This window comes from Pelophylax lessonae (genome assembly GCF_965119305.1).
Source record: "Pelophylax lessonae genome assembly, chromosome: 1".
Taxonomy (NCBI): domain Eukaryota; kingdom Metazoa; phylum Chordata; class Amphibia; order Anura; family Ranidae; genus Pelophylax; species Pelophylax lessonae.
In genome coordinates, this window is record NC_138768.1 from 211,508,146 (window position 1) to 211,532,630 (window position 24,485).

General features: G+C 42.9%; 1 protein-coding gene across 1 annotated transcript in view; it reads left to right on the forward strand.

The window, feature by feature from the left end:
- Positions 1-1,214: 1,214 nt before the first annotated feature.
- Positions 1,215-24,485, forward strand: part of ZNRF3 (zinc and ring finger 3) — a 238,633-nt gene continuing 215,362 nt past the window's right edge. The window contains exon 1 of the mRNA XM_082266009.1: positions 1,215-1,584. Coding sequence (XP_082122135.1) covers positions 1,366-1,584 — 219 coding nt within the window. The 5' untranslated portion in view covers positions 1,215-1,365. The remainder of the gene's footprint in view (positions 1,585-24,485) is intronic.

Here is a 24,485-nt window from a genome sequence, read left to right on the forward strand (position 1 = left end):
TTCACACGTCCTGCGACTCGGGGGTCTCACAAGTCGGAAACCCAAGTCGCACAAGTGTGAAAGGAGCCTCGGGCAGGATCTTTCTTTCATGAAGAAAATACACATCTGCCCATGTGAATGAGCCCCAAAGGCTGGGGTCACACTAATGCGATGATAGACATCGCATATGATTCACACTGCATTACTGTGCAGATCCATGCAATGCAAACAGTTTGTATGGCTGAAATCGCATCACATGGTGCAGGACCCTTTTTTTTAATCCACACTGGAATCAGATTGCAAGGGTGATCACACCCATGCGATCCGATTCCTGCACTATTTGCCAGTTCGCACTGCAAACCGATCTGGGGGTGTCATTAACTTTACATTAACACCCTAAGCAGTTTGCAGATCTCAGTGTGCGATGCGGGAACCAGCACTGAATCGCAGGGTTTCCCACTTCGCACCAGTGAGAACTAAGTCTTGGTGCTAGTGTGTGAAAATCACTGCATGTGGTTGGCATAGAAATCGCACTGCATTCTCGTGCACATCACATGCGATGTCATCGGATCAAGTCGCATCTGCACGGAAATGGTAGAGGACCCTTTTTCCCCCCCATACTCGAATGGCATGGCAGTTGACACTCATGCGATGCGATCCTGGCAGTCGCACTGTGTTTTGCGTCGTTAATCTAACATGCACACCTGCAGCAGATGTCACGAAGGACGTGCGATTGACAAGCAGTGCAAATCTTGTGCGTTTCCCACATCACACGAGTATGAAGGTTGTACAATCAGATTGCATAGTGTATGTCCTGCCTGATTAGATAGATTAGGGAGGTGTTCGGTACAGTCACGTTGTATGAATCGCCCATGGTGTGTACAGAGTATGCGGATCTGTAGGCAGGTATGTGTCCACCCCTCCTCCACCCACCCTCAGGTGTCCCCGGAGATTGTTTCTTTGATCTTTGTCCTTCCCCCGGTGTCACCCCCCCTCACACATCACATTACAGGACACTTCGCCTCTAACAATCCAGAGAGAAGTTGTTGATCTCCGCCCCTCCCTCTCTTCCCGGCCGGCTCCGCCTCCCTGGCTTGGGAGTGGATACAGAGGGGAACACAACGATCGTGTGGGCGTGGCTAGAGCGATCCGGTAGGCGGGGACAGCCCCTTTTGGAGAAAAAAAAAAAAAAAAGAAGAAGAAGAAGAAGAAGGGAAGAGTCACGTGTGTGAGATGAAAGGGATGCCGCCTGGCAGAGCGCAGGGAGAGGAGAGAGCCATGGAAGTGACAATGATCGGGCTGTGAGGGAAGGATAAAGCGGGCCCGGGGTGGGGGGGGGGGGAATCACCGGACGTGTCCTGAGATGACGACTTCCCAGCGGCGGAGATGAACGAGCCGAGGATCCCGGGGAGCCTGGCCCTGGGCTGGCTGGGGCTTGTGCTGGCTCTGGCCCCCGGGGGCTCCCTGGCTAAGGAGACCGCCTTTGTGGAAGTGGTTCTGTTCGAGTCCAGTCCCAATGGAGATTATAAGACACACACCACCGAGCTGCAGGGGAGGTTCTCCCGGGCCGGGGCCACCATCAGCGCTGAGGGGGAGATCGTGCAGGTAAGAGCAGGGGAGAAGTGTACTGACCTCTCATGGCCTGCAGGGGGCGCACTTCTGTACAGCATGGCTCCCAGTCCTTCCATTCATCTCACACATTGTTTACACCTCACATAGAGAGGGGGGGGGGGGATTAACCCTTCACCACCCAGACCTCTCTACACCCCACTGGGGGATCATTAACCCTTCACCACCCAGACCTCTCTACACCCCACTGCATTAACCCTTCACCACCCAGACCTGTCTACACCCCACTGGGGGGATCATTAACCCTTCACCACCCAGTCCAGTCTACACCCCACTGGGGGATCATTAACCCTTCACCACCCAGTCCAGTCTACACCCCACTGGGGGATCATTAACCCTTCACCACCCATACCTCTCTATACCCCACTGGGGGGATCATTAACCCTTCACCACCCAGACATCTCTACACCCCACTGGGGGTCATTAACCCTTCACCACCCAGACCTCTCTACACCCCACTGGGGGATCATTAACCCTTCACCACCCAGACCTCTCTACACCCCACTGGGGGATCATTAACCCTTCACCACCCAGACCTCTCTACACCCCACTGGGGGATCATTAACCCTTCACCACCCAGACCTCTCTACACCCCACTGGGGGATCATTAACCCTTCACCACCCATACCTCTCTATACCCCACTGGGGGGATCATTAACCCTTCACCACCCAGACATCTCTACACCCCACTGGGGGTCATTAACCCTTCACCACCCAGACCTCTCTACACCCCACTGGGGGATCATTAACCCTTCACCACCCAGACCTCTCTACACCCCACTGGGGGATCATTAACCCTTCACCACCCAGACCTCTCTACACCCCACTGGGGGATCATTAACCCTTCACCACCCAGTCCTGTCTACACACCTCACTGGGGGGGGGGGGGTGGGCTCATTAACCCCTCACCACCCAGACCTGTCTACACCTCTCTAGGGGGGGGGGTTATTACCCCTCACCCCCTCCCCCAGTCCTGTCTACACACCTCACTTGAGGGCATCATTAACCCTTCACCCCCTAGTCCTGTTTACACTTTACATAAGAAGGGGGAGGAATCATTAACCCTCTCACCACCCAGGCCTGTCTACACATCACGTGGGGGGGATCATTAACCCCTCACCACGCAGACCTGTTTACTTCTCACATCTTTAACCCCCCATCACCCAGACCCACAACAGGGACCCCCAAACTTCTGAAATATTATAGGGTCCCCCACTGTCTAGATGGAATTGAGGGGAACATGTGTTATGTGATGCACGTTCCCATCCAACACTCTGTTTTATGATTACAGTACTAAAGATTGTCATAGATTGCAGATTCAATTTAATTTGATTTCCTTTTATTAAAGTGTATCCAAATCCAAAAATATTGCAGCACACCACTCCTTGGATGTGGAGCTAAGATGACCATATTCTATACAATCTGATTGTACAATCTACTTTCATATTTGCCACCAACTATGTATTTGAAGGGTGATCTGATTGGTAGTGGGGAGTTTAGGCGTGTCCTAAGAAGCTGTCACTGTGCTGAGCCAATCATCTGCAGCCGGGGTATTCCCCGCCCCAAAGCTGCATGTATATAAGGGGCGGGGAAGGCCTTGGCTGCAGTGATTGGTCCAGCACAATGACAGCTTCCTGACATGGGTTCAGACTAGGATCCAAACACTGCTGCTGATTGAATGTGTTCCTATGACATCGTTTTGATAAAGGAGATTGTAGAGTGTATGAACAGCTTTAGTTTTTTTTTTTTTACGGCTTCTTTGCTTTATATTATAAATTATTATTACAGATGCTTGTATAGCGCCATCATATGTTTAAAAGAGAAGTGTGTTTTTATTTATTTTTTCCCAGAATCCTACTTACCTAGGTGTATGTAGTATTGATCCTCTGCCCCCTCTAAAACGGACACCCGAGCGATATATACCCCACCGATCGCTCGGTTCTGAGAGCTCACCGCTGTCATGGGAGCAGCAGGTTCAGGCATCCGGGCCGATCCGGACTTCATTGTCGCGATCTTGCCCCAGCCTTGATGGGTGCTGTGGCATCAGCTGACAGCAGGCTTCAGCCCGCTGTCTGCTGAAATCACGAACTGTGATCCATAGCAGAAGTACAGCCAAACGAGCTTTGGTTTTATTTCCTCTTGAACTGATTCTACCAGTAATACACTTCTGTCATTGGGTGAAATCCTAGGACTATTCCCATCTCCATGACAGGGGGGATGTGTTTTATAGTTCATGGAGATCCGTTAGTTAGCATTGCTCCCTGCTATAACAGTCCAGAGGCAGAGAGGGAAGCTATCCGCTTCAGAGATTTGCACTTGTTGAAAAGATAAAATAAAACTCATTCAGTGAATATTTAACCTAACAAAAGGAAGCAAAGCAGAGCCATGTTATTGTTAATGTTTACATCCACTTTCATGGCCCGTTCACACTATGTCCGGCGACTGGCGTTTTTTCACACCCAATCAACACCAGTCAGCGCAGGGGCACCCTTGTTTTCTTTGTGCCCCTGTTACACCACCATGCTGTATATTTTTCATGACATGAATGAAATGTTACTTTAAAAAGTAGCAATGCCTTACAATACAAGGCACCGTTGCCCACTGCCAACACTTAGAGCCATGAAACAAACAAAGATAAAATTCCCAGTTCAATTTGCCAACCAGTCTGCTTACCAACCAAATTGGCCTGTCTAACAGTTTGCGTCACTTAGAGCCACCATTTCACCACACATGCATGTGTGAATGGATCCTCAAGCAGGCCTTGACGAAAACCGAACGTTCTGTTGATTGAAACAAAGAAAATGGCGCATACGATTGTGCCCTAAATTTGTTTCATTTTTTGAAACAAAATCCAGCATGTTGAATCAGGCACTTTCAATTGACACATGAAAATCGCATGTCGCAGCTGGGACACTAATGATGTGAAGAGCGAACTACCATGAATTTTCATTCGGTTTTCGACTCTTCTATGGCCTGCTTTAGGGTTTTTCCTTTCTTTTCACCCAATGATCCTGCCAGTAACACGCTTCCTGTCCTAAGGCTACGTTCACATGTGGGAGTAGCGGATCGCGGGCAGAATCACCGCGATTCTGCCCGCGACCCGGAAATCATTGCAAATCGCGGGATGCCTGTGCGTTGCCCGTGATTTGCAATGGCACCCCAAACACTGCGATGTTGCCGCCCAAAAAAGGTACAAGAGCTTCTTTGGGTCGTCATGCGTCCTGCGATTTTGTTTGCGCAATGTTACCGCAGAAATCGTGGCAACATTGCACAGCGTTTGGGGTGTCATTGCAAATCACGGGCAACGCACAGGCGTCCCGTGATTTAAAATGATTTCCGGATTGCGGGGAGAATCGCAGTGATTCTGCCCGCGATCCGCTACACCCACATGTGAACGTAGGCTTAAGTGACGACGCTTGCTTATTGTATCTATGGAGTAGAATTTGTCCACCAAAGCTGCTCTCCTGGTTTGGACTACAAATACCCCCCCCCCCTCTTTTTAATAGCAGGTTGAAGGGGGCTTGTAGTAGGGGTCGACTATGTCGTTTTTTCAGGGCCAATACTGATTTTCCGGACGCCCTTTAGGCCGATAGCCGATATTAGGTGCCGATATTCTATACATTTTAAAGTTTTTATACTGTCCTTAAAAGCATTCAAAACAACAAGTTTGGCTGTTTTTTGAATACTGGCATTTAAGCGTAGACGTTTCTGGAATTTTATCTGGATTAAATGGTAGTTTTTCTGTAAGGCTCCATTCACACCTAGGCGATTTGAATCGCGGGCAGAATTGCCGTGATTCTGTCCGCGATTCCAAAAAAAACTTTTCTTAGCCTGAAGAGTGGAAATGCGTACAGCCATCACACCTAAGGACTGGTAATCTGCAGTATATTACATTTTTATTATTGGATTTAGATATAATTTGAAGGAAATGGTGTAATAAGGAGGCTATCTATCCCATGTTTTGCACTCAGATGGTCATCCTGGAGGAGAGAAATGCCAATTGAATAGGTTTTGTCTAGACTACATCAGTGGAGGGGTTGCTCTGCCATTGCATGGTATGGGAACTTCAATTTCAACTACGTTCCTCCAGGTTTTGGCCAGATGTGGACTTCTAGTGTGGAGGTGCTGAGATCATTCTCCTCAAGCCATAATCTGTACTGCTAGTAATAGCTGGGCTAGTCTAGAGCTGGGAATAAGGAAAGCTGGGCTAGCCTAGAGCCTGGGCTAAGGAAGGCTGGGCTAGCCTAGAGCCTGGGCTAAGGAAGGCTGGGCTAGCCTAGAGCCTGGGCTAAGGAAGGCTGGGCTAGCCTAGAGCCTGGGCTAAGGAAGGCCGGGCTAGCCTAGAGCCTGGGCTAAGGAAGGCCGGGCTAGCCTAGAGCCTGGGCTAAGGAAGGCCGGGCTAGCCTAGAGCCTGGGCTAAGGAAGGCCGGGCTAGCCTAGAGCCTGGGCTAAGGAAGGCCGGGCTAGCCTAGAGCCTGGGCTAAGGAAGGCCGGGCTAGCCTAGAGCCTGGGCTAAGGAAGGCCGGGCTAGCCTAGAGCCTGGGATCTTTCACAGAGAGTCAATGGGCTGCTGGTGTGCTGTGCCTTGAAGACTGACTGTAATTAACCCCTTCCTTCCTGCAGAAAACAGTAGAGTTGGGGATGTTTTCAAGGTCAGCAGTGTAACCCTATCTGAAAGCCCAGCACACAACTGCTTTCTGATTTTTTTTTTTTATGGTTTCGAGTTGGGTGATTGGCTGTTGTAATATAAAGGCCTGGATTTTTCTTGTGTGCTACGCATTTTTGTGCCACGTGCTGTGCAGTGTTCAGTAGACCTGCATGTAAAATGCTTTGATGTTGCGCGAGGCTTCCATAATTAGAGTGCAAGCTCTGCAGGTCACCAGCGCTTGCTCTAGGGGTATGTAAACACAGCTCAAGCACGATGTGTTGCATGTCCACCCGGAGCTACACTTGACATCCTGTTCCAAATCATTTGCATGAATTTAGATGTTTGTTTTATAAAGTCGAAGGGATGTTTGACTTTAATACTAAGCTTCTCAAGGCTTTGCGAATGTAACTGCTCTGTCGTTCACCCAAATGAAAGAATAATAAAAACATTGTTTTCCATGGTAACTCATATTATTAATTAGGAGTCATTTATTATTTTGTAATGCAGTTATTGTTCTATACTTTCATATTACATATACGTTGATTTGTCAGGCCCTGTTCACCGCCGTGTGACATGAAGCTTCACCAGAAGCCCTTTTAACACCCATTGGTTGGATTTCCAATATATCCAATGGTTGCCCGTTCATGTAGTGTTGCTTGAAAACGTGCATAAACTTATTTTGGGGCAGACTTGCGTATGTTGGCCCAAATACATTTTAATGAGTGTGCCAAAAAAACACGGGTAAGATGTGTTTTTTTGCGCATTTTTCTTGCCTAGTAATAATAACTAGCTTTCCATTGGCTAAAATAATAAAATGGTGCACAAGCTTAAATTGTGCGTAAAAACGAATGTACAACAAAAAAATAAAAAGCTGAAAAATGGCCAGACGCTCAGCTCTTGTGTGAACGAGCTTCAGGATTTTGGTACATGACCTACATCATTTACTTTATCAACTTAGAATTTTAGGGTACGTAGATGAGGTGGAAACCCGAGGACCTAAAGCATAAGCAGACAATTATAAATTGGTCGGCCTGTGAAGCAAGACCTGGCGGTTTTCAATGTATGTATTAGGCCCCATTCACACCTCAGCGTTGTGTAGCTTGAACTCTAAAACACTGGATGAGAAAAAAAATCAATTATTCTCTATGAAGATGGTTCACATCTCCACTCCAAATTGGCTGAAGCTCAAAGTTCTGGAGCCCTTTTTTTAAGTTCGAATTTGACAGATTGGTGTGGTTTTTGAAGTGTTTCTTGTTCCATAGAAATGCATGAAAACCCTTGATTCATATGTTTTTGAGTGTTTTCAGCACATTTTATTTTTTTTTCTGCTCAAATGCAATAATTAAATAGAAATAACTAAAATGTATAAATAAAAATTAATTGAAAACCCGTACATTAACCCCTAACCCTAATGTGGACCCCTAATCCTAACCTAACAAAATAAACAAATGAACCACTAACCATTACTTTTATCCCCTTACAAAAAAAGTTAAAAATTTTAATTAAACTGGATGAAAATGTGAAACAAATGATAAACGGGGTGATATGTTTCTCTTATTGGCTAATCCATGTTAAAAAAAAAATGCTTTAAAAACGCCCATACAAACACCTGAAAAATGCCCCATACACACGTGCAGATTATCTGAAGACTTTTGTCTTCAGATTTACCTTTTCTATGTAGTGCAAGGGCCTGCCGGATTGCATACAAATTGAAAGTGTTTAGGTTTGACCTCATATTATATGGTTTTGGTAAGTCTACAGACAAAAGTCTTCAGATAATCTGCACGTGTGTACGGGGCAAAACTGAAGAACGTGATGCTCAGGTGTGAATGCAGCCTTATGCTGGCCATACACTATACAAAAAAATTGTTCAAACTCCTTTTTGAAAAAGGAACACTCGGCCGTGAGAGCAAACAATAGTGCCATTATGTTATGACCTTGAAATCGTTCAATGGACATAAATGAATCCATATTTTTTTTTTTTCTCGTTTTTTTTCACATATACCTAGTGCAAACAATATGAGTGAGAAACACATTAACCTTTTGAATTTATCGTTCGTTCGGCAGAAAATTTCCAAACTTGTCCATTTTTTTTTTTTTTTTTTTTGGCTCAAAAACTTCACTAACGATTTCTGCCCACTAACTGGCCAACAAACAAATGAACTGTCCAAATGACCGAATTGGGGCTGATTTTTAGTGTATTAGTGTATGGCCAGCATTTAGTCTGATCATTGATAGCAAGTCATAAGCAAATAATAATAGAAATAAAAGTTTTTGAATGAGGCTAATGTAACAGGGCAATGTCTTTTTAGTTCAGTAGTAATGGTACCTAGAATTTTTTGTCTTTTTCAAAATACGACTACAGTATACTAACATTTGGGTTCCTTGGGTAGCAAGACTTTGTATAAGGACATGGACCATGGCACTGCTTTATTTTAAAATCCTGAAAATTCCAGAGTTGGTGAAAGAACCAAATCTGCCATGTAAAGGAACTTTAGTTACATTCCTCTGCCCAGCGTAACATAAACATTTGTGTATCAAGGCAAAGAACATCTGCCCCCTTCACTCAGAACTGGAACAAGGTACATTATTTATATAGGAAGATCTTAGTATTGAAAGCGGGTCTTTAAAATAGAAATGGCTAGTGTCTCCAAGGAGATGAATCTGCATGCCCACAGGCTATTCATTCAATGTGTCATTCATTCAGATTGACTGGCTGTTGGAGGAGGTGGAGCCTGATGATGGGTCCAGCACAGAGCTCATGCTAGGAACACCAAAAGACCCTATCCCACACGCGTAACCCAGGAGCTAACATGAAATCCCCTGTGGTATGAGACTGGTGGGGGTTAAGTGACTGTTTCACCTGTGACAACGAGGATGGCACCAGGAGGAGAGCTGAATCTGAGGACCCTGGGCAGCTGTGAGTGATGGAGACCGGAGCCTTGTGGGGAGGAGTGAGAGAACGGCCTGCTGACGTGAGATGCCTAGACCGAAGGACTCTGGGGAGACTCGGCAATCTCCGGCAGGACTTGATGGTACTCGACTGTCCCCGTTCAGACTGGGCAGAAATTGATGACCTCCCGAGTCTTAAGGCCTGAGGAGCCAGCAGGGAGTATTGCTGGAGGCGAGAGGCCGGCTATCCGCAGGACATTAAAGCAGGACTCCCTTGTTCAGCAAGAGTGGGGAGTCGCTCTCTACTTCCCTGATGCTATTCTATATAAACTGCGGGGGGCAAGTTTTCGCTATCTTTTTTAAAGGGAAAATACATCTACCTAACACCCTCATTCATATACCTAAAGAACCTCATAGGTGGAAATAGATGAGGGGGAACCAGTTTAAGGAGGCGGGATAGCAAAATCACCAAAAATAAGTGCTAGCCCTGGGACAATAAAAAAATTAATGACCCATGAAGGGAATAATGAGAAACCAACTACTGAAAAGCAGCTGGGGGCCCAGGAGGAAACAAGGAGCAGAAACTAACAAAAATGGACAGAACAAGACCGCACTTGAGAAGAGCATGCTTAACCAATCAAAAATAAATCTAGAGATTAAAAGTGACATAGAGGTAGGACTCATGGAAGAACATGCTTTTAAAAACCTAGTTGCTGACAAAAATAGAAATGGTGGATATGTTCTCAAAATTAGAGCTATCCCTGAAAACCGATATGGTGACACTCCATAAAGACCTGGGCCAGATTTTTAAATGACTGGAAGATAGAGAAAAGGGACTGGACTTTCATACTCGATAAGGGAATAAAGCGAGGAAGTGAAAGCATTACAAGTTGAACACCGAGACATGGCTTACAAAATAGACCAGGAAAACTGAAACCGAAGGAAAAATCTGAGAATTGGAGGCCTTCCAGAAACACCACAAGGAGAAGGTCTGATAGAAGTAATGAAAAAGATATTCAACCCACTGTTAGGCAGACCAGTATCGGAGGTCTTGAAGATGGAAAAAGTTGAAAGGATCCGAAAGCCAAAAAGTGTAGCAAAGGCTGACCCCAGACATGTTCTAGTGAGGTTCCACTATTATGAGGAAAAAGCACAAATATGGAAAAGTCAAAGGGGTGTACCTTCAATAAAACATTAAGACACAATCCTACAGGTATTCTCTGATCTATCACCTAAAACATTGGAAAAAAAGCGAGAACTTAAAACCCCTCTTGGAACAGATGCGTAAATATGATATACATTATAATTTGGGGGAGGGGGTAGGCCGGAAGAACAGACGCTCAGCTACACTGTGATTTTTGGAAGAATTGCAGGACTTTTGCAAAAAGCTTGAGTTCCCTTTGCTAGATATCCCTGGATGGTCTTGCAACAGGAGAGAAGAGTCACAGCTGGAAGAAGAGCAATAGAAACTATTACCTAAGAAGAGTTTGAAATTAAAGGGACCATAGAAGGGGTATTTAAGAAAGTAGAATGAAGTAGATGTACACCACAGTAAGCCTAAAAGAATAAAAGGAGAGTAGGGATAGAAAAGTCAATACTGTGTAGTAAGAGAGATAGGTCTTTTAAATACCTGGTGGGCTCTGGGCACTACTTTCCCAAAAGGAAGGGGGAGGTAGACCCAGCAGGCGCACTAGACAGAGCCCCACCCCAGTTGGAAGAGTAAGCAGGTAGGGAAGACTCAAAATGAAGGAAGAAACCGTCTACTTAAAGACCAGAGAGAGGTTAGAAAATCCAATATCAGATATCCTTATTGGAGAAGGGCGGGGGGAGGGATGAGAGGGAGGACAAGGCAAAAGAGTTTATTTTGCCAAAGGTGATGAAATCCTCCCTATTTCTCCAACCCCCCTTTTTGTCTGACCAGATGAAAACCTTACATTTTATAACCTATAATGTACAAGGATTAAACACTCCAGCAAAGAGACATAAGGTGTTAAAAGAAATTAAACAATACTCTGCAAATGTAGCTTTCTTACAAGAGAAACCTATCTCCCATGATGTAAATTTAAGACTGTACTCAAAAAATTTCCCATTATGGTATTACGGAGATTCCGCAATGAAAAGAGCAAAAGGGGTAGCGATAGCTTTTGCAAGAGATGCAGTTTTCTTTGGAAGAAAGGATAGTGGACTCAGGTCGATCTATGTTTTCGAGGGTTAGGTTAGGATAGGTAGTGCAATTACATAAAAGGACAGTAGACTTAGAATTACTACACACCCTAACATTAAAAAGAAAAGAACTGAAAGATTTAATGGAACAGGAAACATGAAGGGTATTCAATAGAGTGGACAAAAATAAGTTCCAATGGGGTAACAAACCTGGGAAATATTTAGCAAAACTCAGTGGGTTTTATAGCGAAGATGAAAAATAAGGAGTAGATGGTATACTTGACATTGAAAATAGCAGATGTATTTCCAAGTTATTGTAGCTCCCTATACTCGGTGAGACAAAAAGGTTCACAGGAAGCAGAATTTAAAAAGCGCAAATAATAATATATACAATAATATATTAAAGAAGAAACCCTTCCTAGAGTACCAGCTGAAAAATTGCAAATATTAGTAGACTTAACACAAGAAGAGATCGAAGTAGCATTTAAAAACACAGCTACAGGAAAGTGTCCAGGACCACATGGGTTTATGATTCAATACTTTAGAAGATTTAAAGAACTCCTACCAAAATGATATACATACATGAATGGACTAGGGGAAGGAAAGGAGATGAAGGAGGAATCATTGAAGGCCCATATCATAGTAATAAAAAAAAAAAAAAAGGGAAAGATACCACCTTGTGCTCTAGTTATAGATAGACCAATAGCACTGTTAAATGTAGACACAAAGCTATATGCAAAAATCTTGGCTACCAGACTAAAGGAGTGAATGCCTGATTGGATCCATGCAGACCAAACGGGATTTGTCCCAGGGAGGGAAGGTAAGAATAATGGGATTAGAACCTTCTTCCTAATGCAAAAGATGAGAAGTGGAGGACCCCCCAGCGCTACTCCTGTCAATTGATGCCGAAAATACATTTGACAGGGTAGACTGGGGATTCATGATGAATACAATAGAGGCTGTGGGAATAGGTCCAAGAATGGTCCAATGGATTAAAACATTATATAGCCACCCCACAGCATCAGTAAGGTGAACGGGACGCTTTCCACATCATTTAAAATGCACAATGGGACATGACCAGGGTGTCCACTACTGGCAACTATATGATATAGGGGGGTGATGATTCTGTTCTATGTTTCTAATACTAGAATAACCCTACCAAATTTAATAAAAGAAATGAAAAGATATGTAGAACTTTCAAATTTTAAAGATCAACCCTGTGAAATCTGAAATTCTAAACCTAAATATGAATAATATAGAAGAGATGGCTTTACAAAAATTCCAATTCTTTTGGGGGGGGGGGGGGGTGGAGATCTAAAATACCTTGGAATACATTTTAACACCGTCTTCAGAGAACCTATACCAGGTAAACTATATCCAATTATTGATCAAAGTTAAAATGGGAATCAAAAAGGTAACCACTAGACCCCTTTTTTTGGATAGGACGAATAAACATTGTAAAAATAGCGATAGTGCCGAAAATTCTTTATAAATTTCAAATGCTACCAATACACTTACCCGGGGTATATTTTAAAACGCTAAATACATTGATAACAAAGTATATTTGGCAAAACAAAAAATCAAGAATAAAACGAAGTAAAAGGAAATCACAAGGGGGATTGGCTGCACTGGATATAAAAAGGTACTATAATGCAGTGGTATTACCACGAATGGTGGAGTGGACAAAAATAATTAGTAAAAAATGGGTAAAAATAGAAAACAAAAACTGAGTAATGCACAGTTAAGTAATATCTGGGTACCACAACAATATAGAGCAGGGTTTCCCAAACTTTATTGGGCCGAGACCCACTTCTGAATACAGCTATTGTGCGGGACACATTTGCTTGTAGTTGAATGTTGTAAAGCGCTAAAAAAAATATAAATTTACTACTTTCAATTTTATTATTGAATACACTTGCCAGATGTTCTAAGTGAGGGGTCAGAAACCTGTGGCATGTGCAGCATATAAGCGGAGTTGTAAGTAATCAGCACCCTCATAGTCAGTATAAGGCAGGCAGAGGACAGAAATCAACCACCCCAGGACAGTGATCAGCAGGCTATATGGCACTCACCCTCTTTCCTCTCCCAGCGGTCCACAGTGAAGGTGAAGCCCTTATTTGCCCTCTCTAGGGCCCAGCACACCTCACCCAGAATCTCCATGATGAGGAGCTCTATTTTGGTCTTGGTGTCCTGGCTCTTCTCCTTCAGATCCTCTGCACGGGTCACAGAAGCCGCCATGAACTCCTAACACCGCCGGGCCACCTGGTCCTCCTATGACACCAAGGCTGCCGTCTCTGCCCACTATAGATGAGAGAATCCCGCCACCAGTCTAGCCACTGCCGCCAGCAGAACCGAGGAGCTGGATCTGCACCCCATGAACATATCCTACATAACAGCCCACATACATACTCACTGAGACAAGTATCCTCCTCGTGGGAAATGCAGACCAGCCTCCGTAAACTGCGTGGGCAGGGTCCTGAATCCATTGCGATTTGACTGCTCTGGCTCTCTGTAATTTGCGTGGGCTTGCACAGCACAATTTAAGCGGGCCCGCTCTCAGTGATTTCCGGCTCAGCGCGACCCACTCAAACGCAGCTCGCGACCCACCAGTGGGTCCCAACCCACAGTTTGGGAACACCTGATATAGAGTATTAGATGTAGACATGCACAAATTGACTAAGAATGTGTTTAGGGTTTGGGATTCAATTTATATATTTTTATAAAAATTTAACTCACAGGGACAATTTTTTTTATTTTTTTCCCCCTGGGAACGGGGCACAATTTCGAGAGTGGATAATAGATAAAAACAAACAGATTATGGATATAGTGAACAAAGGGAAGATATGTTCATACCAGGAATTGAAACCCAAGAAAGAATTAATAATATTAAGTGAATGGCGGTATTCTTAATTGAGACACTTTGTGTCAACATTACCTCAACCCATTAGATTAGAAAAAGACTTCTCTCCAATTGAACGCCCGTGTAATTCCCAAGCAAATTTGAAATATTTTATGATTCACAAATCTTTAAAATACTCACCCAGATTACAGAGCTGCCATTGATCAATAAATGGGAAAGGGAGTTGGGATCAGGTTTAGAGGAGCAACAAATAAAGTTCTGAGTGTGGTTCATACCACAGCAGTAGATCTAAATACAGTAGAGATGAACTATAAGGCCTCATACTCAATGTTTTTTCAGCTGCTGTTTTTGGCTTCTGACATTTTTTTTCTGCAGCCAATGAGCTCCCCAGCATGTTATCCTATGTGTGCATGCACACATAGGCGGTTATCAGCAGTTGTTGTCAGGTGCATTTTCTGGCTGTAAGAAAAAACGAAAACTAGTGGGTTTTGAGTGGCGTTTTCCAGCTGTAACGCTCTAACGTCAAACGCTAACTGGCGTGTTTTTTTTTTTTTTTTAGCCTGGGTTCTGTTTTGAGGTGTCGTTCATGGAACATAGCCTGGGTTCACACTGGTGCATGCTGAACACCGCATGTGATTTGCACCACATTCCTGTGCACATGTCTGTGTGATGCGATTTAAGCTATATATTTTGTATGGCTCAGATTGCATCACATTTGCACCAAAATGTTGTAGGACCCTTTTTTTTTTTTTTTCTCCACACCTAATCGCATTGCATGAGTGAACACCCATGCGATGCGATTCTGGCAAGCGCACTGCATTTTGCAATCTGTTTTGTGGTATCCTTCATGGAACATGAAGCCCTGTTGACATTGTGCCAATTTGGCATGCGATTTGTCATGTTGAATCAGAGCCTATTGCCAGCAACAGCACCAGTTCACACTGAGGGCGGGTTTGAAATAATTTATTCAGCTAAACGTGCACGATTTCAAACTCGCATGTTAGTGCGACTTCGGGGGGTGATTTGACAGACATCTGTACGGGTTAATGCACAGATGTCTATTGAAATCGCCCTGAAGTCGCCAAAAGTAGGGCAGAAACTTCTTTTGGGAATCAGTGCGGTGCAGCAAAGTCAGGGTTGCACCAATTCAGACAGTGACGTTGCCGGCAATAGGCTCTGACATGTCAAATTGCATGTCAAATCTGCCCGATGTGAACGGGGGCTTAATGCTCCATGATTGACACCCCAAAACAGATTTCAAAATTAAGCGAGCTTGACAGAATCGCATCATATAGGTGTTCACACCCATGCGATGCAATTTTGATGTCGGGGGGGGGGGGGGGGGGGAAGGTTTCACCTTTGCACCAAAATGTTGTAGGACCCTTTTTTTCCCCCACACCTAAATCTTATCGCATAGGTGTGAACACCCATGTGATGCAATTCTGGCAAGCATTATGGGAAAGCCGGAGTTACTAAAATAGCAAAGATGTGATTTTTAGCTAAAAACAGTAACAACAAAAAACCCTAAATGCAGAAGAACGCTACTGCAAAAAAGCTAAAAAACGCTGGAAAACTCACTGCAAAGCTACTGGCGGTTTTATAACGTCCAGTGTGCATGAGGCCTAAATGTCTAGCTAGGTGGTATAGAACGCCGGTTAAAGCACAAAAATATCAGCCTGAGAAATCTTCAATGTGTTGGAGAGGTAATTTGGAGGGTACTATGGTGGGAGTGCCCAAAGATGCGGGATTACTGGCAGAATGTAAGGCAATATACAGTGCCTTGCGAAAGTATTCGGCCCCCTTGAACTTTGCGACCTTTTGCCACATTTCAGGCTTCAAACATAAAGACATAAAACTGTAACTTTTTGTGAAGAATCAACAACAAGTTGGACACAATCATGAAGTGGAATGAAATGTATTGGATATTTCAAACTTTTTTAACAACTAAAAAACTGAAAAATTGGGCGTGCAAAATTATTCAGCCCCCTTAAGTTAATACTTTTTTAGCGCCACCTTTTGCTGCGATTACAGCTGTAAGTCTCTTGGGGTATGTCTCTATCAGTTTTGCACATCGAGAGACTGAAACTTTTGCCCATTCCTCCTTGCAAAACAGCTCGAGCTCGAGCTGCGTGGAGAGCGTTTATGATCAGCAGTTTTCAGTTCTTTCCACAGATTCTCGTTTGGATTCAGGTCTGGACTTTGACTTGGCCATTCTAACACCTGGATATGTTTATTTGTTAATCATTCCATTGTAGATTTTGCTTTATGTTTTGGATCATTGTCTTGTTGGAAGACAAATCTCCGTCCCAGTCTCAGGTCTTTTGCAGACTCCATCAGGTTTTCTTCCAGAATGGTCCTGTATTTGGCTCCATCCATCTTTCCATTAATTTTAACCATCTTGCCGTTCCCTGCTGAAGAAAAGCTGGCCCAAACCATGATGCTGCCACCACCATGTATGACAGTGGGGATGGTGTGTTCAGGGTGATGAGCTGTGTTGCTTTTATGCCAAACATAACGTTTTGCATTGTTGCCAAAAAGTTTGATTTTGGTTTCATCTGACCAGAGCACCTTCTTCCACATGTTTGGTGTGTCTCCCAGGTGGCTTGTGGCAAACTTTAAAGGACACTTTTTATGGATATCTTTAAGAAATAGCTTTCTTCTTGCCACTCTTCCATAAAGGCCAGGTTTGTGCAGTATACGACTGATTGTTGTCCTATGGACAGAGTCTCCCACCTCAGCTGTAGATCTCTGCAGTTCATCCAGAGTGATCATGGGCCTCTTGGCTGCATCTCTGATCAGTCTTCTCCTTGTATGAGCTGAAAGTTTAGAGGGACGGCCAGGTCTTCGTAGATTTGCAGTGGTCTGATACTCCTTCCATTTCAATATTATCGCTTGCACAGTGCTCCTTGGGATGTTTAAAGCTTGGGAAATCGTTTTGTATCCAAATCTGGCTTTAAACTTCTCCACAACAGTATCTCGGACCTGCCTGGTGTGTTCCTTGTTCTTCATGATGCTCTCTGTGCTTTAAACGGACCTCTGAGACTATCACAGTGCAGGTGCATTTATACGAAGACTTGATTACACACAGGTGGATTCTATTTATCATCATTAGTCATTTAGGTCAACATTGGATCATTCAGACCCCGTTCACACTGGGGCGAAGCTACTTGCCGGGGCGACCTCACAGGTCGTGGTGCGCAGCTCGCACCGCGACCTCGGAGCGGCCGGCACGGACTTCATAACATTGAAGTCAATGCAGGTCGCTCCAGGTCGCCCCAAAGAAGCTCCGGACCCTTTTTCTAAGTCGGAGCGACTTTTGTCGCTCCTATTATAACGGGTCCACAGTTTCTCTATGGCAGGCGACCTGTCAGGCGACCAGGTCGCCTGACAGGTCGCCCCAGTGTGAACGGGGTCTCAGAGATCCTCACTGAACTTCTGGAGAGAGTTTGCTGAACTGAAAGTAAAGGGGCTGAAAAATTTTGCACGCCCAATTGTTCAGTTTTTTATTTGTTAAAAAAGTTTGAAATAGCCTATAAATTTCGTTCCACTTCATGATTGTGTCCCACTAGTTGATTCTTCACAAAAAATTACAGTTTTATATCTTTGTTTGAAGCCTGAAATGTGGCAAAAGGTCGCAAAGTTCAAGGGGGCCGAATACTTTGGCAAGGCACTGTATAAAGGAAATTACGGACATAGACATAGTAGATGATCTGCGAATTTGTCTATTCCATAATACAAAAAGTACAATAAAAACAATCTAAGAATACAGTAGTGCCTTATCTAATAAATGCAAAAAGTGACTAGACCCTGAATGTCCTATGATGGAAGAATAGAGTATATTCATAAAATGGAATATCTGAGAAGCAGTAGAGCAGACCAGACAAACATTTTTCATTGTATGGGGAGAATTTAAGAGAACGAGGAAATATGTGGAGATATGCAGGGAACAGGACACGAGGGAAAAAGGGGGAGAGGGGAAGAGGATAAAAAAAAGAGAAAGGAATAAAATCAGGGCAAAATATGGGAAAAAGGGGAGGGGGGAATTAAAAGGGTTACCGGTATATGTGAAAGTGTAATATAAAAAAAAAATGTATGTATATATAATGTGTGTGTATATATATTTATTAACTTTTTTTTTTTTTTTTTTTTTTTTTTTTTTTTATATGGAAAATCAAATAAAGGAAAAGTAAATAAAAAAAGATTGACTGGCTGTTAGCGTTCTAAAGACTGAACGTTTGTCATCCACGATCTAAAAAAAAACAAACCTCAAATCTGGTCTGGATTGTAAGTGAAACTCGGTAACTGCTTGACACTTTGATTGTTATTATGGGTTTAAAACGTGCCCTCTTGTAAGTGCAGGAATCTCGTGTTGTGATCCAGGCGCCCTGTTCCATATCAATTAACTGATGAACTATTAGATTACATCCCTCTGGTTTATGTGCTGCATCAAAATGTAATGAATTTGTATGAAGCTTTCTTTGTGTGTAATGGTACTCTTTAGGTTTATGTTGTATCTTTTTAAAGTCGCAGAATAAGCAGCAGTGTTGTTTCCATACAGCCAAAATCTATGCATGATATTCGGAGTGTGAGATGTCAGTAGGGTGAAAGCATGATCTGATTGCTTCCTGGGTCTCCTGGAAGTATGAGGAGCTATTGTATGTGCACAGTGGTAGAGTCTGCTTTGTGTTAAAGATTCTAATTGTAACCTATCCCTAGTAAAATACCCTTTACTCATACTAATCTAGACTAAAATATAGCTCTTGGGTTCTAGTAAATGGTTGTTGTCCAGATCTGCTCTAGAAGGGAAAGAAATAGAAAATATTAAAGTAAAGGTACAGTTTTTGCATATGTGGCTGAAGATGATTTGTAGTGATGTATTTGGTTTGTATCCTTGTTATTGACCCTTTTTACCCATGTTATTGTAATGGTTAGGAAAGCTGTAGGCTGCCATTACTGAATTCCTTGTAAAATGCTAGTTGCTTGGCTAATCGCTGTATCATTAAGTGCAGGTATGCGTGAAATACATCTAAATTCCATTTGCTTGCTACCCTGGCTTTTAAAGAATAAAGATATTTGTATCAAGAACCTGTTATTTGTTTGGTCGCTGGTTTCAATGCTTTGACCCCCTGACTTGGAACAGGTATGCAGATTAGAAAGGGGGTCAGAAACTCCATTTTTTTTTTTTTTTTTCCAGGTCAGTGTTAAACTAGATAACTGTGATTGCCAGGGATATAGCATTTTTTAAAGTATAGGTCGGTGATGACCTCTTTCTTATTGCCATTATTTCTTTACTTTGTTCCAAAATATTCAGAGCTAGCAAACGCGTACTACAATGAAATGAATTGGGTAAATAGAAAAGTTTAGTATTCCACAACAACCAATCAGAATGCACCATTTACTGATCTGACTGCAGTAAAATGGGGGGGTATCTTGCTGCTTGCGCTCTCTCTCTCCTCCTCCTATTTTCACAAAAAGCATTGTGTGCTTTTCAGAGAATACAATGCCTTCTGGGAATAGACGAGGTAAAAGGAGGAGTGGATAAATGACAGGCGTGTCTCTGTATTCTCTCCCTTTCTCTTCCAGACAGAATTTTTGTTTTATAGGACTGCTGAGACTAGTCCCTCTCTAGCATCCCAGGCATTCCCTCATTTTCTCCAATATCTCTTTTGTTCCCCACTCTTCTGTAATAAACAGCACTCTGCTCTCTTCCTCTAGCCGTCACTTACTTCGGTAACTCTGGTAACTTTCTATTTTTTTCTTGCCCTCAAACTCCTTGTCCCCCCCCTTTTGGCATACATCAGATCCTTTAGTGACAATTATCTGCCGGCACTCACTTGCTGTAAGAGGAAGAACGTCCGCGGTCGGGTCTGGAGATGAGCAGCAGGTGGCTGGTGTGCTGAGGCTGAGCGCGCTGGTCTGAGACTGCGAGGGCGGTGCCTGGCTCCAGATGAAACCGCCACCCATGCTACGCCATGACTGGACAGGCACAGGCCAGCCCCCGCCATATTCGCCCAATCACAGGGTGCCCGCCGGCCATCCTGAGCCTGAAGATGGCGGCTGGAGCAGAGAGACACCGTTGGGGAAAATAAAGGTCAGACGGCACCTCCGGCCTCCCCCCACGCTCCCCCACTGGCCGGGACAAGTCCTGGCAGAGTAAGTAAGCCGGAAACGGGACAGTTGGCAGCTATGATTTTTGGCATATACGACCCGTTTTCGGCCGAAATGGGATCGGTTGCTGAAATTTCGGTGCACCACTAGTTTTTGAGCATCGCTGCGTTGAAATGGAAAAGACTGTTTGACAAGAACACCTGCTTACGTTAGCTCTAAAGACCACTACAGATTTACAGGCTGTTGGACGTACAGGCATGATCTGACTGCCTTAAGGGCATTGGCAACGTGAACAGGCACAACGCAGCCATTTGTGTTGAGTTTGTTAAGCCAGGAAAGTAGATGGCAAAGGTTAAGTTTACGATGTCAGGAAGATCCAAAAAGTCCTTTACTCCAGATAGCAAAAGTACCTCTGTGCATTTTAAAACAGAATTAATGCTATTGCTACCAGCCCAAATCCAATTAAAAAAAATGATTTTTCCCTTCTTCGGCTTTTTATGCACATTTTTACACGCCTTTCAGGATTCAAGCAAGTATTTATTTTTTATTTTTAGCCAATAGATGGCTAGTTACTAGGCAAAAACATGAGTTTTTCAGTTGCTCCCATTTAAGTCTATTGGGGCCAAACAAGTGACTATTCCCCAGAAGAAGCTCATGTACTTCTTTGAGTGACAAGCTTCAAGGAACACTAGGCTCAGGTGTGAATGGGCATTGAGTATGACAGAAATGCTAGTGTCAAGGGTTGAAGCGCTAGTGAAGCATCAAATTGGTGTAAACAATTGTTTGGGCGGAGACAAACAGATCCTTCTTGTATGCCTTAATGACCAGAATCCAGAATTGTTGGTTTGTAGTACAGAGTTAAAGAGCCATGGGTTCCATCTTGCATACAGTTGTTTTACTCTTATTGGAGCCTCAAGTAGTACTTAGGGAGCCACAAGACGGGATAACAAGTCAGGATATTGGAGTAGGCCTCAAGATTGGCATGTCTTAAAGAAAAATTGTTTGTTGCCCTGTTTTAACAGAAATCTGAAGGTGAATCAATGTGTTTTTCCAGATACTTTTAGTCATCTGACCAGTGGATGATCAGGAGAGGGAATGCTCAGTATTAAAATGATTTCTGTGTTGCGTTCTTTGAGGTGGAGGTTCAGCGTGGTGTTCTAAAGAATGCCAGATAGTTTTGTGCTTGTAGTCGTTCTTATTGCCATTCTACCAAAAGAGAAAACCACCTAAAGCTATTCATAATACAAGAATCTCAGATATTCTGTTTCCCTGAGGATGGAACTTTTCTAAGAATATGAAATACATTTTATTGTGTCTAAAGTCTTTCTCCAAGCTATGCACCAGCATGGTTAAAAAAAGTAAAATTGCTTTAGTTAGTTAATGAGCGGTTATGTAGGAATACTGATGAGGACATTCGTCTTTAATACTACATGTTATTGAACTGGTACTACCTCCTGAGTCCTCTAGTACATTGTCCATAAAGAAAAAAAATGCACTTGGTTTTTACACTTTTCGCTTTCTTTACAGTTTACATTGTTTGTTTCTCTTAGTGATGACTTATCTGTTTTGAGCTTGGAGTAGGGGGGAGAAGGCTTGAGATTCTTGGGAGAATTAGGCTATGTTATGTTGCCAGCTAATTGATGCTTGTCATTCGTCAGAATACCACCCAGCTCCTCAATATCTCAACAAAATATATATTATTTTTATTTATTACAGGTACTTGTATAACGCTGTCAATTTAAGCAGCATTTTACACATATCTATTGTACACTTACATCAATCCCTGCCCTCAAGGAGCTTACGATCTAAGGTCCCTCTCTCGCATGCATGCATACACATAATAGGGCCAATTTCAACAGGAGGCAATTAACCTACCAGCCTATCTTTGGAGTGTGGGAGGAAACCCATGCAGGCATAGGGAAAACATGCAAACTGCTGGGAGTGCCGTGGTTGGGATTCGAACTGACAACCCTAGTGCGGCTAGGCAGAAGCACTAACCACTATATCTAAAATCCCACCAACGAGCATTTAAAACAAAGTGAATGTAAAAATAAATTCATGCTAATATCTATGATCAATAAATGTGCATCGATTGCAATTTAGAAGTATTAAAAAAAAAAAAAAAAACTGTGCTGGTAATTAAACGAATTCCTATAAAACATCCATTATATAGCAAACTTCTAGAATACAAAAAACACCCAGTGTTTAGGTGCGTAACACACACTATGTGAAACCGTCCCCTTTTCTTTCTTCCATTTTATACTTGTGTCAGATTCTTTATTCTTGATATGTCAATCACTAATACTCCCCGCCTGTCACCAAATGCTCTCCCCTTCCAATTTGACCTATAAAGAAAATCTGTCAAAATGCGTCTTCCCCCCTTTAATGGGTCATATGCCTCATAGATCTTCCAGATAGTCACAGATATCACTTTTCCCCATATCTTTATTGGCTCCTTCTGATCAGCAGATTGGGGTTCACCTCCAGAAGGCTAACTCTCCATAAGTTGAAAAAAAAAAAAATTAAAGGCGTTCTAGTGCTTTCCACTAAAAACCTCCTTTTTATGAAAATTATGAAAGAATTTCACCCACTCTTTTTAATGTGCAACAATCACGTGACTTCCTTGTTCATGTTTAGACACCAGACCATTGGAAATTGGAAAACTTGCAAGAACTCTAGGAGTTATAAATAGAGGGGATATTCTTCTTTTTTTTTATTTAAAAAAAAAAAAAAAAAAATCCTTTTAAATTATTTTTAGAAACTGCAGAAAGTTTGCCTGCATTAAAATGTAATGCAAAAGTCACTCTCAGCAAATGGGAGACAACATTTGGTTATTGGAAAAGAGGAGGGTCACTTAAACATTTCTGGTTTCACTAATGACCACAGACCTCATCAAGCATGTAACACTGTGGACCATATGCTATGTTTTCTATTGTCACTGGAATTATTACCTGTGTATTTGCAGCTAAAACGTGTGGTGGGTTTTTTTTTTTTTTTTAGGGCAGGGGTGAGAAACTGCACTGGGGTTTTATTGCTATTGGGGAGATTCTCTCCCTTCCTGTCTTGGTTACCTCTCTAGCTCTCAATCGCCAACAAAAAGCTGAGGTCTTAATCCTCGCTTCTCCAAATGATGAAATGTTTTAAGGGGAAGGTAATTATAGTTGATTCACCTGTCCCAAAAAGACTATTAACATGATGGTGTTAACATTGGAGTGTAGGTCTGCTTTAAGAGTAGGCTACCTTTTAGCCAGTGTCAATGGTGGATAAAAGCATCCAGTGGCTAAAATAATTACTAAGTTGGTGTATGTTACTAGTCCAATGAGAAAAAAGATTGATTTCGGGGCAGGCTTAATTCTACTTAATACCGTGTGAGCATTAGAGTCCTCAACCCTGCAAAATGTTTTATTTTCTGATTTCACCAGACTTGTTCACTGGAGTAATCATTTACACTGGGATAAGTATTAGTTAATGCTTTTCCTATTTGTCATTTTGCAGCCGTTAATATGAGCATTGTGCGTTGTGATACCTCAAGTAGTCTCTTTCAAGACTAAAATCCCTCTTGGAGTTCTGGTAAGCGTCCATTTTGGATGGTTTATGATGTAGTCGTTGGCACACTCGGAGACCAGTCAACCTTCTCGCTACCCTCCACCACCTCTGGCACCTTTTGCCATGTGTATGCTTTCTGTGCTTTGTGCCAACTGTTTGCTCTCTTAACTCTAATCTTGACTGAGCTCTTATTAATACAAAATTAGCAACTTAAACAAGCCATTTAAAACTGTTTTATCTCCCTTTCAAGTCCCTTTCAAGTCCTTCAGCAATTTTCTTTTTTTTCAAATTGACAGGCATAATGCACAGAAAATTGACTGAGATTATTATTTAATATATTTACATTTGGAGAGTCAGTTTGTTTTTCCTGCTTTTCAAGATTTGTGAATTCAGCCAGCTGACTGTGGATGGTTTAATGCTAGTGGTACTGATTCCTGATGCCAATGACGTCTTGTTCATTATTCTATCGTAATTAACATAAGGGTTGTTAACATTTTTCTTGCTTGGCAAGTGTGTGAACTGACTGATCCGGATCAAATCCTGACCTGTTGCAATCTGCTTTTTTCAAATTTTTCAATTACAACCAACAGATTTCAGAGGCTAACAAATTCCGACTAATCCAGTCCAGGTTTGGCTGCTGTACAAAGTAGTTTGCTTTGC